Source organism: Engystomops pustulosus, chromosome 11, assembly GCF_040894005.1.
Source record: "Engystomops pustulosus chromosome 11, aEngPut4.maternal, whole genome shotgun sequence".
NCBI classification, from domain to species: domain Eukaryota; kingdom Metazoa; phylum Chordata; class Amphibia; order Anura; family Leptodactylidae; genus Engystomops; species Engystomops pustulosus.
In genome coordinates, this window is record NC_092421.1 from 78148139 (window position 1) to 78164725 (window position 16587).

The window sequence follows — 16587 nt, forward strand, 5'->3', positions numbered from 1 at the left end:
AGTGCACATACCAAATACTAAAGTTCACCTGTCATTGTTGAAAATGTATAGTAAAGGAGATGTGGTTTTGGTGGGAGGGGTTCTGATAGAGGTCACACCTAGATTTAAAGAAAATTAACATATATTCGTTTTGCATTTGAGTATTTTTAACCGATTTAGCAGGAAACGTGTGTGTGTTAAGAAATGGCTATTTATTCAGACCAAAAACTGCTTCCTTTGGCTGAACTATTCCACAGAAATGAGGGGTATGGAGGGTCTGTTATTAGGAAAGATATTAAATAAATCTAGTTGATTTAGTCTGGAAAAGAGACAACTATGAGGGGATACTATTTTATATAAATATATGAATGGTCCGTACAAAAAATATGGTGGCGAAAACTAGGTTTAATCACCTCAGGCGCTGGTCACAGCAGGGACAGCAGAGAGCTTCAGGAAGGGTCTAGATGCCTTCTTACACCTAAATAACATTGATGGTTATGTTATATAGAATTGTTTCCACTAAATCCCTTCCTCATCCAATCCCTTCCCTTCCTTGGTTGAACTTTAATGGACCTGTGTCTTTTTATAAACTATTTTATTCTGTATAAATGGCAACACTACACTTATTTTTCTTCAGTAGATGGTATTGTAACAATTTTTATAACTGCAGCAAAATGCTCCAGACATGCTCCAGGTGGAGGCATACAGGGGCCAAGGACCAGAATACGTTTCAGATGTTATAACAAATCTGTTGGGGTGAGGATAATATGCCTTGGCCCACCTTTCAAAGGTGACTAGCAGACCCCAAATTCACAATTTTCATGCATTGGACCCAAAACAATTCCATATTTTTTGCATACCTCTTAGGCCTTATTACAGGTGTGCTAAATTGGCCCCAGATATGACTTGTTTCATCCTTCATTTCCTGATGTTCAGGCCTCTTAGCTTTTCCTGCAAATGATGGGAAAACCAACTCTCCTCTTTGCTAATTGGACTTTACTGTTATGTCCATGTCCCCTAAACCACTAGCGTGTAGCATTCTAGTCACTGTTAACTGACTTGACCTGACCACCTTGTAGAAAAGTGTGGCAAGTATCGGGAGGAGTCGTGGTCTACATTGGCAGAATCAGTAGTACTTCTTTTCTGATGTCTACAAAGAATGGAGTAGTCTAATTTTTATTTATAATGGGTGTACTGTAAACTCTGAGAATATAAAATACTAAAAATCACATTTGTACAATTTTTTTTACATTTTCAACTTTATTGCATGAAATGAGTATTTGATCACCTACCAGCCGGGAAGAATTCTGGTTTTCTGAAGACTTATTTGCTTTTTTATTTAGGAATCTGCTCCTACTCTGTGCCCATTACCTGTATTAATAATACCTTTTCGAACTTGTTGCCTGTAAAAAAAAAAAAAAAAAGAAAAAAACCACTAGTCCTCTAGATCAATCACACTCCTACCTCTCCACCATGGACAGCTGGAGCCAATTGTAGACCTGCACTAGACTGGGATGGGCGGCAGGACAATAGGCAAAATCTTGGTGTGAAGGCAACGGCTGTTGGCACAATTGTGAAAAAATGGAGGGACGACAAGATTGTCAGTATTCCTCGGTCTTTGGCTCCATGCAAGATTTCTCCTCGTGTGGGTGGATGATTCTGAGGAAACGGTCCATAACTACAGAGGAGAACCTGGTCAATGACCTGAAGCCAGCTGGGACCAGTCTGTAAGATTTATTATTACGCTGTCATATGTTAAAATAATGCAGGGCATGCAATTTCCCACTCCACACTGAAGCACAAATTAAGGCCCATATGAAGTTCACCAATGATCATCTGGATGATCCAGAGGAGGCTCCTGAGAAGCGAACTTGGTCAGATGAGACAAAATAGACCTTTTTGACATGCTTGAAGGAAGATGGATGAGTACACACCCAAGAACACCGTCCCAACAGTAAAGCACGGGGGTGGAAATCTCTTACTTTAAGGGTGCTTTCCTGCAAAGGAGACGGATGGATTGCACCATATTGAAGGGCGGATTGGTTTGACCACGTTTTTGGCAACCTCTCCTTCCCTCAGTAATGCCATTAAAGATGGATCATGGCTGGGACTTCCAACATGACAATGACCAGAAACGCATAGCAAGGATAACTAAGGAGCGTCTCCCTAAGAAGAATTCCAAGTGGTCTACCCAATCGCAAAGTTTCTGGAAGAATCTGAAACTGAATGTTGCCCAACCACAGTCCCAAAACCTGAAAGATCTGCAGCAGATCTGTATGGAGGACTGGGACTGCTGCGATGTGTGCAAACCAAATCAATTACAATATTGTAGCAAATATTCATTTCTGTTTTAGTGTGATAAATACTTATCCATGCAAATTCTTTAAAAAAAAAAAATATCAGACAATGTGATTTTCTGGATTTTATTGTGTTCCTACAATAAAATTATAGACTTCTCCATTATTTGTAGGAGGGAAACTTGCTAAATTGGCAGTGTGCCCAGTGCTTATTTTCCCCACTGTAACTCCAATCTCTATATCAAAAACAATGCTTGAGGCAGTATTTCTACTACAGGGAACAGTCTTTTGCGAATACCTTTTTAAAAGTTCAAAGCTTAAGTTTTTTTTTGTTTTGTGTTTTTTTTCCCCCAATTTTCTGTTTCGGTTTTTTACTCCCCTTTATTAAAAAAAATTAATAATAATCCATATAACCTTTTTTATTTTTCCTTGTACAGCGCTTTATAAGGCCTTGTTTTCAGTGTACTTCCTTGTGTCAATATTTAAATTTTCATGCCATTTACTGGGAAGTAGGAAAAAAAAAATTCTATATGCAGTGAACAAAAAAAAAACCCTTATGTGACATTTTTCTTGTGGCTCTGTTTTTACAGCTTTTACTGTGCGCTCCAAATGACGGCGCCCCTTTATTCTTTGGGTCTGTGCGATTACCAAATTGATAGGTTGCAAATAAAGTAAATCTTTTGCATAAAAAAAAATAAAATTGTATTCTGACGTCAATAACTTGGTCTTACTTTGGAACATAATTTTATAAAATCTACACTTCAAGTTGTTCCATTTTAAAATAAATTAGAAGTAATAAAAGCATTTACCAGTGAGCCCTTAATCTGCAGTTGCACAATTTTCCGTGCAATTTTTTTTGTGTGACATCTTACAATGTCGCAAGTGAAGATATGGCCCAAACACCTACATAGCTGCATAACGTGTATTTATCAGAGAAGAGGTTAAACACATGGTTTGTATCTGCTTTATCTGTGCTTCCTGCAAAACTGCAACAATTCACATTAAACCCTCCTGGGAGGAGCTGCTTCTCAGAGGAGGAGGTCATGTGACAGTGCTCTGTGTATTTAGAAGGACTGGATGTGTTCAGGACTGTATGTATGTCCCGACACAGAATAGTGAGGTACAAGATCTCCCCTGTTCCCTAGGAGTTCTTTCACCCAGTCTGTGATTCTACAGAACTTTCTATGTCTTTTTCTTTTTACCTCTTTCCCCCACCTTGTATTTGGCACTGAGCTCTTTGCAGAGAAGCTATTAATCCTTAGTACCCACACAGCACAGGCTATACGCTTCATGTAACTGTTATACTAATGATTTCTATCACTTATTACATGTTCCATGCGCTCCCATGTGATGCAAGCTACCAGGCTAGTCACCATATACATCCTGTATGTGTATTTACTTGTGGGACTCTAAATGAATTTAATGCTAAAATTATTTGAGACCGAATACAAGGCATTATGGGATTTGCGGGCAGATTCAATTGAACTCTGATTCGGTACAGTCAGACGTTAGACTCCGCCCACTGGTGAGAACTTTTTGTTAAACACTTTCAGTACAAAAAAATGCATTAACTTTGGAAAGAAAAGGGTGGGCAGCACAATATGGGCTTCATTTTTTTTTTTTTTTTTAAAGGGGAAATCGCATATGAGAATTTGGAAAAATCACAACTTTACAATTACGTTTTAAAAGGAACCACCGAAGAAGCTACTTTTAAGCAAATTACAGTTATTAAAACAATTAACTGTAATTTGGGATACTGAACCAACCCACAAATCCTTATGGATCGGATGTTGTGTCCCAAATTGCCCTGTTTTTATGCATTGGGGGTGGGCACAAAAACTTGATACTCTCCTCATGCACGTTTCGGCAAATGAACCTGAAATATTACACCATGGATCGACTATGTGTCTGATTTGTGCCTCATCAGACTCACATCTAGGTAAGTATTTAATTTTCATTTTTTAACATATAAAGATTTCAAAAAGGTCGATTTGGAACCCTAAGGGCCTGTAGTTGGTTTTGGGTCCCAAATCAACCTGATGGGTTTGCTTTGTAGTGCATTATAGTAGCTCAGCTAAAGCTGTAAGGGGACGGTGAGGTGATTATTCTTTAAAATCCGTAGACGTGAAAGCTGCTATGCACAATAAAGCAGACTCTTGGTTTAAGAGGAAATGTGTTTATAATGGCCAAATATTTTTGTAATGGAAGCGTGCAAAGTTAACAAACCCTATTCAAACCAGTTTTGAAATGGAAGTGTGGATCATAAGAGTTCCAACTTTTAAGTTTGGTTCTGAGACCCCAAACTTACATAGACATACATTGTATATTTGCTTGTTAATTGTCCGATCGCATTGGCTGGTTCACACTTTGCTATTAAAACTGCATCCAACCCCAATTAACTGCTTTCTGGTTTGTTGAGGTTAATGATTTTTCATGGCAAACCTGTTCAATAAACGTGTCTTACAGTCTCCGTGAATTCCTTTCAGCTGATGGATGAAGAAACTGCACCCAAAACTGAATGCAGTTCGGTCGGCAACATGTGAACACTCCCCTTTTTAGATGTAAACGCTAAGCATTGATTGGGAATAACTTATGTAAAAATGTTCCCTCATAGGATTGTAAAGAACCTGATTAAAGCCTGTATTATAGGACACAGCTAGATTAGGCATTTGCCATATATTAATTAAATAACGGTAACATGATGTAATAAATCAGATAACTTGATGTAAACGTGTAGCGCTTTCCTCTATGTAAGATGTAGCATGCTATATCCTTAGAATTAGGCTTCTTACACACAGCCTTAGGCTATATTCACACTGCCGTTGCCCGCCCGTACCGTACCGTAGCGGGCAACGGCAGTGTACGGGGAGAGGAGGAGGAGGTGAGCGCAGCTCACCCCCGCCCCTCTCCATAGCAACCTATGGCGCACGGCGCCGTATTACGGGAAAACATAGGACAGGTCCTATCTTTTTCCCCAGTACGGAACGGTACGGTGCCGTGCGCCCATAGAAGTGTATGGGGGACGTATATCGGCCGTATATACGGTGGCCATATATACGCCCCCATACGTTCGTGTGAATATAGCCTTAGGCTCGCCCGGCCATATGAATGGCAAGCCTGCAGCAGTGCTCTCTCCTTAGCACCTCCCCATAGCGGTGCATGTCACCCAACCGTATGTGTGGGGAAGCATAGGGCATGTTGGGGCCCTGCTAGCACCCTAGCCGTCTATGGAGATGTATATCCGGTCGGATACTTGCTGCCAGATATCTGCCCCCCAAAAATGCTGTGTGAAAGCGGCCTTAACGTTCATATACACTCGACGTGCCATCATGTGATGCATACTTCTTCTGTTATAACGGGGAAAAAATTAGCGTGATTCTACTTTTCCTACTACAATTAACAGAGGCATGACTTAACCCCTTAAGGACGCAGGGTTTTTTCGCTCATTTCTTGCTCTCCACCTACTTCTCCGTCACATTTTATTATTCCATGGCGTGTACTGGGAAGCTGGAAAAAAATAAATGTGGGAAAATTGGAAAGAAAATTATGTCCGCGCTGCTTTCTTGTGGGCTTAGTTTTTATGACTTTCTTCGTGCGCCCCAAATATCACCTCTGCTTTATTCTTTTGGTTCAGTTCGATCATGGTGATAGATTTTCAAAAATTAAAAAAATCTTCTGAAGCTAATAACGTAACTTTTTCATACTTTGGTGTACGGAGCAGTATTAGATGGCATTTTTTGTGAAATGAGCCAACGTTTTAATTGCTACCATTTTTGAGGTCTGTGCGACATTTTGGTCACTTTTACACCATTTTACATCACATAAAAAAATGGCATAAAGTCGCGTCTCTGTTATGTGGTTCACTGCCGGTAATACGTTTTTTATATTTTGATAGATCGGGCACTTTGGACTCGGTGATACCTATTCTGTCTGTCTGTGATTTTTACTGTTTATTACGTTTTATATTGGTTCAATTTAAACTCTTTTTAGTTTTTTTATTTATTTTTTTTATTTTACTATTTAGACCCTCTAGGGTACATAAATCCTAGATGATCTGATCGTTCCTACCATATACTGCAATGCTACTACTATACTACAATATGCAACAAACCCCCACCCCGCTCCCCCTGTGTATGAAGAGGGCTCAGCAGAGCGTCAAGGGGTTAAAGGAACCTTTTTAACATGCAAGTCTAAATGAACGGCAGTGTTTCCATTACAAGTAACATATGTTTTCCGTTATAATGGAAATCAATGATGGTGGTATGTAATTAGCCTATTTTTCTGTTTAGTCTATTTTCTATTAGGCACAGGCCTATGACGCGTCTGCACATGGCAGTTTGATTAGTAGAAAGGACTTTTTTTGTTTAAATTAAAGGGGGTTGTAAAACTTTTTAAAAAGATGAAAAACTTGGCTGCTTTCTTTCAAAAACGGCACCACACCACCAGACTTTTTTTTTTTTTTGTAGAGATGAGTGGAGTAGAGTCGCAATAACTGCACCAACCATGGTTGAGTGCAGCGTTTTTTTTCAACCTGCAAACTGGTTGTGTAAGAAAGTCTTGAAGTTGGTGAAACTACAGGGGTTTATTTAAACTGCAAAATGTCCAGCATTTTTCAGTGTTAAGAGTGACTTTTTTTTGTTTGATATAAAACACAATAGAGGCCTACGAAGACAAAATGCAGTATATAGAGACACTTAAATAATTTACTAAAATCCTACAGAAACCTATGGTTCCCGTATTTTTTTAACCGCTAACTACATTGTATGTGAGTTCAGCTTTGGTCGATCCTATAAAAGCTACCTTATAAATTTGAGTATAAGCCAAGGCCCCTAATTTTATCACAAAAACTGGGAAAACCTATTGACTCCAGTATAAGCAGAGGGTGGGAAATGCATTGGTCACAGCCTCTCAGTATATAGCCAGCCCCCAGTATACAGCCAGCCAGCCCCCAGTATGCCCAGCACATAAAAAAAAAAAATAAACTTACATACTCACCTTCCAGCACCCCCGGCGCTCTGTGCAGCTCCTCTTCTTTCTTCTCTCTGCTGTAACAGTTAGCAGAGACACGTCCACATACTATGACGTAATCAGCGGTGACACCGCTGCATTATAGTGTGCGCCGTACCTCTGCCAGCTGTTACAGCAGAGAGAAGACTGAAGAAAAGCCACGGGGAGCATTGGCGATGCCGGAATTTTTTTTTATTTTATTGACTCTTGTATAAGTGGAGGTGAGGTTTTTCAGCACATTTTGGTGCTGCAAAACTCTGCTTAGACACGACTGTATACAGTAAATTTTTCATCGCACAAATTTAGCCATTTATTTTTTATCATAACTAATTGAAAAAAAGAACATCGAAGAAAAATCCTTAAAGAGATCTCCTATGCACAACACCATTGCATTTGTTGGTTGCTTTGTCAATGGCTGTTCCAATTATTTTTCAAATCCTACAACCATAAGCTTGCTTGTTGACCTCCAGCTTTGCAAATATACACTAATTAGGCTCGTTGTGATATTTCCAGGTCTTAAGGTTCATCTTTTAAATACCTTGAGGTTTATTATTAAGGTGCAATCTGCAGACCTGAGAATCATCATGACTTTTTTTTTTCTTAGAGAACCTGTCACCAGTGACCTTCTCCCCCCACAAACCACACACTGTACCATTTAGAAGAATAGAGGCTCTAATGGATAGAAACATCTAAAAACAATTTATTGGTGTCCTCTGTTCCAGTCATGGAGGTGAGTAGCTGCAGTGTACAGTCAAGCTACCTGACGCTGACACTAACTGGGCTGAAGAGAATTCCAGATGGAGGAGGAGCAGGAGGGAGAGAGTGGTTTTGTGTTACTCAGCTCTGCTATATCGTTAAGCACTCCCTTAGGAAGGTGGAGTTTGAGAATGATGCTGGCTGTTTAAAGAGAAATCAACCTGCTCTTCTCCCCATACTCAGGAATTCTCTTAAGCCCGGTTAGCAGTGTCAGTGAGGAGGGTGAGCTAATTTGACTGCAGCTTCGCTCCTCCATGATTGGAACAGAGGACGTCAATAAATTTTTTTTTTTTTTTTTTTTGAAGATTGTTGGCTAAAATACCATCAATTAAAGGCATCAGTGTAACACATGTAAAGACCTCTAAAGGCTACTGTGTGTAGTTTGTAGGGGCATTCCCTGCTGACATGTTCTCTTTTTGAGGGGAGTCTTTCCTGCTGTAATTTTGCTAGTTCCTCTTTCTATTTATAACCACTTACAAAGCGCTATAGCAATGCAGTGTTGCTAATGGTAAGAATTTGCTAGGAATGTGTTGACTTAAATGATGTATAATCGTGTCACTAAATGTTTGTTCCCTTTTTTTTTTCCAGCACTCAGGATACAGAAAAGAAAGAAATGGACCCTAACAAATCAGGTTTAACACTGGAACTGTTCATGTCTAAGCTATGTTCACAACACCAAAAGCAGTTTATTCGCGTGTTGAACAATTTATGCACTGAAGAATCCATTCTGAAATCTAAAAGTCAAAGTGCCCCAGTCTCTGAGGTTGTAAATGCTAATATAGAAGGCTATGATCATTCTTATTCTGATAGAAAAGTGTATTCCCCTATGGAGGTGAGCAAATCTGCTTCTGAATCTTCTTCAAATTGTCAAGTCACAATAAATACTAACACAGATCTACATGAGGACAAATATCACGATGGTAACCCACAACCTCCAGATTATAAAACAGATCATTCCATTCATTTATGTCATGCCACAGACCAAACCATGACAGATAATCCTGTAGCCAATTCAAAAACCGAGGGTAAAACCGCAACAGTCTTTTCAAAAATATCTGAAGTTAATCAGACAGTTTATTCAGAACACGGTGTTCTTTCACGTAGTAACTCTGCAATAAACATGCTCAATGATTCCCCTGGGTCTGAACTCCCTACAGACATCCCAAAAATTGCCAATAAGGAGAACACGCAATACATTAACCCTAAACCGACTTTTTTGGACTGCAATGACTGTAAATTAAAGCAGGAAAATTCAGTTACTACAGTAACGGTCAAGAAACTTGCAAATTTTCACGAGAGTCCGTTTCAGCATCTTGCTGACTATTCCGGGTCAACTTTACACAAAATCAGAGCACTTGAAAATAAGCGTTTAAAAACGGTTAAATGTAGGGATACTCAACTCTTGATGACAAATGATTGTGATAAACAATGTGATGTAGTTTACATAAGTGAGCCAATTACAACCCAATGCCACTTCGAAACTCACAAGCCTGTAGTTTGTCCTCGGCAAACTGCAAGGAAAAGTACCCGAGGATATCTGTACGGTTCTGAATGTTGTGAACTGTCCACTGTTCGCACATTGGTAAGAAGTTCAAAAGTTGAGGACAGAGGAAACCCGGCATTAGATATTTCTGAAGCATTAATTATTCCTAATGACTTGATTGAGACACTACCTTCTACGGATGCCGTGTCCTTGTTCAATGTAGAAGAGAAAAGAGTAGAAAACTACTATTTTAATTCTACACCACAGAATGATGATTTTGGAGAGTGCATACCAGATTCTTCTAGCAGTAATGAATCGAAAAACCGTCTGGATGAACACCTGGGTTTGGCTGCAGTGCCAGTAGATGTTTCCGATTCTTTGATAACTATGTTGTCTCAAGAAGCTCAAATAGCATGTGTCGAAAACAACCACGACGAACTCGCACTAGATGAAATTCCAAAGACAAAAATAAATTCTATAGTAAATATAGATGCCATTCATGAAAAAACTGTAGAAGAATTGGTAGTAGAGCCTAACGGTCAAGTCTCCCATTCCGATAATTCTTGTGGTCAAGAAGAAAGTTCAGATGCCACAGCATTAGACTTGGAAATAAATGTTTCATTAAAAAATAACCAAGTGCTTTCTAACCATGATAAAACGCCTCAATGTAGTCCTTCTCGTACAGAAATACAGCAAGATTTTGCTATCGCGCCTAACAGCCATGCAATTGCTTTCTCTGCAAAATCATTATCGCTCCCAAATGGTATTTCTAACACAGATTTCCCAAACATAGGTTTTTCCAAGCTTAATGATTCTAAGATCGTATCTGAAGTATCTTTGGAAATAATTGATAGTCCTGCTGTTATTTCTACACAGAAATCATTAATACAGATGTCTTCAGAAAACTATTCGGATGTTAAACCCAAAGAAAATTTAGAACATCCAATTAATCCAATTTCACAATGTGATATTAATAGTTCTAATAGTCTGGATAAGTTGCAGGAACATTCTGTGCAAAATGGGGTTGAAGATGAAGTAGACTCCATAGGTTTGAAAATATTACCCACTCTTAGGGATGGTCAAAGCCTAGCTCGTGATGTTTCTGATGAAATGGAGACAAAAGATCATGCACTAAAACCTATGGATGACCCACAACCTTTACTTGATGAACTCACTTGTCCTACGTCAGATGGATTAAGGCCTGCTGAACATTTACATAATCTTTTAGATATATGTGCTAAAAATGTGGGAAATGTTAACGTGAGACTAGAAGAAAATGTTTCAAAAGATCATCTCCATCATGATACTGTATCTTCATCTGTTTGCAACAGCGATGATACATTTGATGAACCGTTAAAAACAGAACTGACTGATGGGGATAGTAACATCACTGCAGTCACTCCAGACAATTCACTAAGTTTCAATGAACATAAACCTATTACACCTTTGAAAAGGCATAAAAAAGTTCCCGCCCCAACTGACCGATGTCTTCGTAGTCGTGAGCTATCAGTTGACCCGCCATTACAGACCATTTCTTCCCTTCAGGTACTTTTATCTTTCACTAAAGGCTCCAATTCAGCAAAGCGTTCTGTGCAATTTAAAACAGAAAATACACCATGCTCCTCCTCCATTAATTATCCAATTGAAGATTGTTGCGATGGGGAAAATTATTTTGCAGCATCTTTAAACCGTCATTGTGGAGAGGGTGAACCATTACTTTGGAAAAGCATGTTAAAAAGTACTTTTTCATCCCCTTTTAAGTTCGAAAATATCAAAATATATTTTAATATTCATTCTGATGAGCGAATGGTGTCTTTTGTAAAACAAAGTCCTCAGAAGTCCCCAAATATGGTGGATACAAGATGTAAACTTGGTGCAACAAATTTGCGAAAAGCTTGTCCATTGCAGCTTCAAACAAGTGGTAAAAGATTATCAGATAATGACTCAAATTTTAGCTCTCAAACGAAGAGTAACACAAAGAATGTTGCCTTAAAAACTTCGATGGATTCGATGAAGAACTTTAAATGTTGTAAATTAAAAAACCTGTCTGCAGGAATTAATCAAATAAACAATGGTGCTAACAATCAAAATAGACCAAAATTTATAGACTGGTGTACCGAAGAAGAAAATCATGAACGTATCTCTTATTTTAATGACATGTACACAACCATTCACCAAAATTGGATTCCATTAGACAAAGAAGCGGCAAACATGGCAAAGTCAAAAAATAAAGCGGACAAATTAAAGGAAATTTGGAAAACAAAAAAAAGGGTTCGTAGGCCGAAAAGTATTCAGGATGGACCAAGATCTTCACCAATGCAGATGTTGTTTACCAATTCTTCTAAATTTTCAGATATTTGTCGATGGTTTATGGAAACCACAGAAACAAAGTCTTTAGTAATTGTAAAGAATTCAAACACTCGTATTCCGGAGGAGCATCAGCTGCCAATAATTCCTTCTCCTAAGTATTCAAGCCAAAGTCTTTATCCTCACACTTTGCAAGCTCAGCGCTTGAAGAAACATCTTAAGAAATTTGCTTCAGTTTTTCCGGCCCGCAATGATATCGCCTTACAGAGCTCTTTGAATGAATTGGTAAATGCCCCACTTAATCAGGTTACTAAAGATACAGTAAAAGAACCTAATGACTGCAAAATGCCTGAAACAAATGTTAAAAAAATTGCCCCTATTCATATCCTACAAAAATACAACAAACTGAGGGAAAATTTAATTTGCACTGTAAATAAAAACAAAAAACAGTGTGTGATAAATAATGCTAAGAAAAAAGCTGGCCATACTGAAAATATGAAAGAAACGTCCACTAAACAATTAAGCTTGCAAAAAGTCCCAAACTCCTTCACTTCTAAATCTCTTAAAATAAAGAATGACAATAGTAAAAAACGTTCCAGAAATGACTCCTTGATGGAATCCGTTGCACAGCCAAATAAAAAGCGAAAAACTGCAGCAAAACAACCTCCAACCAACAAAAATGCAGGCTCTACAAGAATGAAATTGGGTAAACTGAGTAAAATGGACTCCACTTCAAATTTACAGGCTCCAAAGAAAAAAGTGGAAAACAAAACAAATTTACGTAAAGGAAAAGCAATAACTCCTATGCAAAAAAAAAATCTTAAATCGCAACATGTTCTAAAGTGTCAGACAAGGTCAACTAAAAAAGAACCCCAACATTTGTCAGATTTGCCTAAAATCACCAGGTTTTCCTCTTCACATAGGAAAAAGGAACTACATAAAGCAGCATGTACGGTCTCGTCAAAAAGCAAAGTAAATGTCGGCTCCCAACTAAGACAACGCAAACCAAGGTCACAGCTGGAACCTACTACTACTCGCAAGGGACGATCACTTGAATATAAATGAACAGCAATAAACTGTTACCTGTGTACTATTGTACAATGTCTTGCATTATTTTTGAACCTTATTATAAGCTGTAGCAACCCCCGATATCTACAGATCCTGATCATGTTTGATTTTAGTGGATTGTCAGGAATTTAACCGTTTTTGTGTTTTTTTTTTTTTTTTAATGTTTCCTCTGGTGCTCAAAATGTAAGTTATTTACTATTTGTTTTATTTTTTGGGTCTTGGTTGTTATTTTTAATTTGTAAATGTCAAAAGTACAGTGCCTTATTTATCGTTTTTTGTTTATTATTTTAAAAGACCTGCCATGTGATAAGCCTTGCATTTAATACTTGACGCACAAGCACTTGTACTGAAAAAAAAATTTCAGGAAACAATGTTTCCTTCATTTATATTCAAAAGGAATATAATTTAAAAAAAAAATTAAAATTTCAGCTTCACCAATTTGAAAAAAAAATTACATTTAATACTTGGCTAATTTCAAATGGTAACTTGGTGCTTCCATTTAAAAAATGTAATTGATGTCCATATTGTACCAAGATGTTTTGGTTAACTGCTAAAAATGTTGAATGATTGTTTAGAGTGTTTGCTGAGGTGTTGAGTAGCTACACTCGGTGCTTTAAAAAAAAAAATTTTACCTGTGAAATTTTATAAATGGCTGTTTTTGTTTCATGTGGTTATTCTGCTTGCGTTTTCCAAAATGTTTTTAAGAACACAAGTGTCTTTTTGAAACAGGTTTGTCAGGTCAATGATTCCGATCGTATAAGCATCAAAGTGGCTTGTATACTATTTATATTACTCTTAATTTGCACTCGAATTTCATTGAATTTGCACAAATGAACTGGTAAATGAAAAATCTGTCAGCATTAATTTAAAAAATGTTTTTAGAAGTTTTGAGCATACATTTTTAGTATTCAGAGGCTCATCAGAAAAGGTGGATTTTGACACACCGTTTTGTATGTCTTATGCATTATGTGTGTATATATATATATTTTTTTTTTCTTGTACAGGACAAATTAGGGTATCGCTAGAAATCCAACAAGCTCTACTTAAATGTCATATGTGTAAACATAAATGTGTTTGTACATGGAGTGTAATAGATCCAATGCATCGCTGTAAACTGTTGACATATTTTTGTGCGGTTAGTTGCAGACCTTGCTTGCACTGGTGTTTTTAAAACTTGATTTAAGTTAAAGACAAATTTTTCCTTTTTAACGAAGATGTACACGATCAGTCTAGAACATCTTACCTGCCCTCCTTTTTTTTTTTTTTTTTTTTTTTTTTTTAGTTAAAGTATAACCATAAACCAAATTAACATTCCAAAGACCAAAATTGAAAGTGAATATTTTAGGTAGCGATCATGTGATCTCACAAAACCCTTGTAGAGTCCTAGTATTAATAGTTTGCACTGTTGGCCACATTTTTGAAAATTAATCTACACATTTCTATCTTTCTATTTCAAACCTGAAACATAACTTAAGTAGATTAAAAACTTTTTCCAAAAATAAACGTGTCCACACACAGAGACTAAAGTGAATGAAAATGGACAGCTTCAGATGCATGGGGTATGTATTGAGTAAAAATTGAAACTATCAACCTTCCTCCAATGACTATGAAGTCTAAAGGTCAAAAGTGAAGTTGACCTTGCAACGATTGTCTATTCATACTGCAACTTTGCATCTGGCAATGCAGCAATTGCGTTGCTTAATTGATGTATAATTGTTTGGTAGCATACAAGAATGATTGTAATACGTCTAGCTCCATCATGCTTTGGCTTCCCCGTATCTATTTCTCCACTACCACAATATTTTTAACAAATGAGAATTGTACAAAAATTTGTTTTTTTTTTTGTTTTTGTTTTTTTTTTCTTTCTAATTTGCATTTGGAATTGTTTCCCAACAAATCTAAAATCAACTTATTCTGAGCATCTTTGAATAACAGGCATACAAGATTGGTTCTTTGGCTTTGTTATTAAGTTGAATTTGTATATTATAATTGTTACTAGCCAAAAAAAAATTTTTTTGTCCTAGTGACAATGGATTTTCAACATTTTCTTTTTTCTGCAATGGGAAGGAGGATTATCAATAAAAATCATTAGAGATGCCTTACAGCTTACCAGAGGTTACATTGGGTACAGAGGTCCATTTAAGTCGGGTGTCCTTGAGTAGGGGACCGCATGTACATGGGTTGGACACTTGATAGTGCTGTTAAACTTGATAATAACTTACCCATTATCTGGCAAATCCCAGGTCAGTGAGTCTTCATAAATGGTTAATAATGAAGGTCAATTTTGTACAAAATATATTTGTGACTATTTTGCAAATCTAACATGTTCAAATGTTCAGGAAAACCTCTCTGTATAGTTTTTGAATTCCCTAGATATGCTACACCACCACCGCTGCTGCATGTATTTCACCTGGGGTACCTGCATCCTAAGTTGAGGACCTATTTTTATGGTGTGGTTTGTTATTTTTCATATATCACGCTTCCATTTTACACCTATTTTGTATTACCTGTCTGCTGGGTTGAATAGGTGTATGGTATAGCAGGACGTCCATGTATTTTTCTTTTGTGAAAATATCATTCTGTGCTCATTTAGAAAGTAGTGATCATTTATTCGCAGCCATTTCTGTCCAGTAGGATAATAATGTGTGCTGTGTTGATTGTGACCGTACACGCCTGCTATTGCACATTGTCAACTCCTCATTTTGTGTGTTTTATCTGTTATGTTAATGGGAAACATGCTGTGTACAGAGCCATCTCTAAGGAAAGGTTCAGGGATTTTTTATTTTTTTTTTTAGCTGTCTTTACTATTTTTGTATTGCAGTGTCATTTTTGTAGACATGGGTTTAGATGTTTTTTTTCCTCCCTTTTAACACGACTGTACAGATACTGTGAAAAAATGTTTAAGGTTTTATTGACTTCTGACGACTCGAGGTATTTAAAATGTTGTAGTAGAAATAAATTAAACTTTTGCTGTACCGTGTATTTATATATAAATCGATTTTGATATATTTGTTAAAGCTTTTCTTTGCTTTGATTACTATAAAGATTTTTCCAACACCAAATTGACTTAACGTTTCTGACATTATCCGTTTCTAAAGTAAAAGTTTTTATACTTCATCTACGAAGGAGCAAAAGATTTTTAACTTTCTCTGTATGTTAAAGACAACAAATTAACCAACTCTTGGTTTTTTTTGTTCTTGGAGCACAAGGGATCTTTGTTACTCCGAAAAAATCACTTACCACCTCTACCACTATGGCATGAAATTATCAAAATAGTTTAACCAAAAACCGAAAGAGACCGCTGAAGGCATAAAGAAGCGATATGATTGTAGAAGGTTACAGGTTGATATTCTGACTATAGGCCTTATAGATATGTTGTGCAACCTCTTTCTCGATAATTTTGAATATAAAGGGGTATACTTTAATAGTTCTTTCATCTGCAGGAAAAGTAAGATGCTAGTCAGCTTTTTTTATTTTTTTTTCCCATTAGCAAGGTCAAACATTGGCCAGTCTTCTCTCAAAAGTATTGTCTGCCGCCATACAACCCTTTAAAGCACTTTCATAGAAAACAATGGCAGTCCTCTAGATTCATCCATTTACACTTACAAAGTTTTGCTGCCCTTGAACGAAAGATAAAATAAAACAGAAAATAATAAAATAAAATAACCGTTAAGAAAAAAAAAAAAAGTT

General features: G+C 37.1%; 1 protein-coding gene across 3 annotated transcripts in view; it reads left to right on the top strand.

The window, feature by feature from the left end:
* Positions 1–15947, top strand: part of LCOR (ligand dependent nuclear receptor corepressor) — a 53662-nt gene extending 37715 nt beyond the window's left edge. For all 3 annotated transcript variants that reach the window (XM_072129725.1, XM_072129727.1, XM_072129726.1), the window contains one exon: positions 8628–15947. In XM_072129725.1, coding sequence (XP_071985826.1) covers positions 8628–12894 — 4267 coding nt within the window. In that variant the 3' untranslated portion in view covers positions 12895–15947. The remainder of the gene's footprint in view (positions 1–8627) is intronic.
* The last annotated feature ends 640 nt before the right edge of the window (positions 15948–16587 follow it).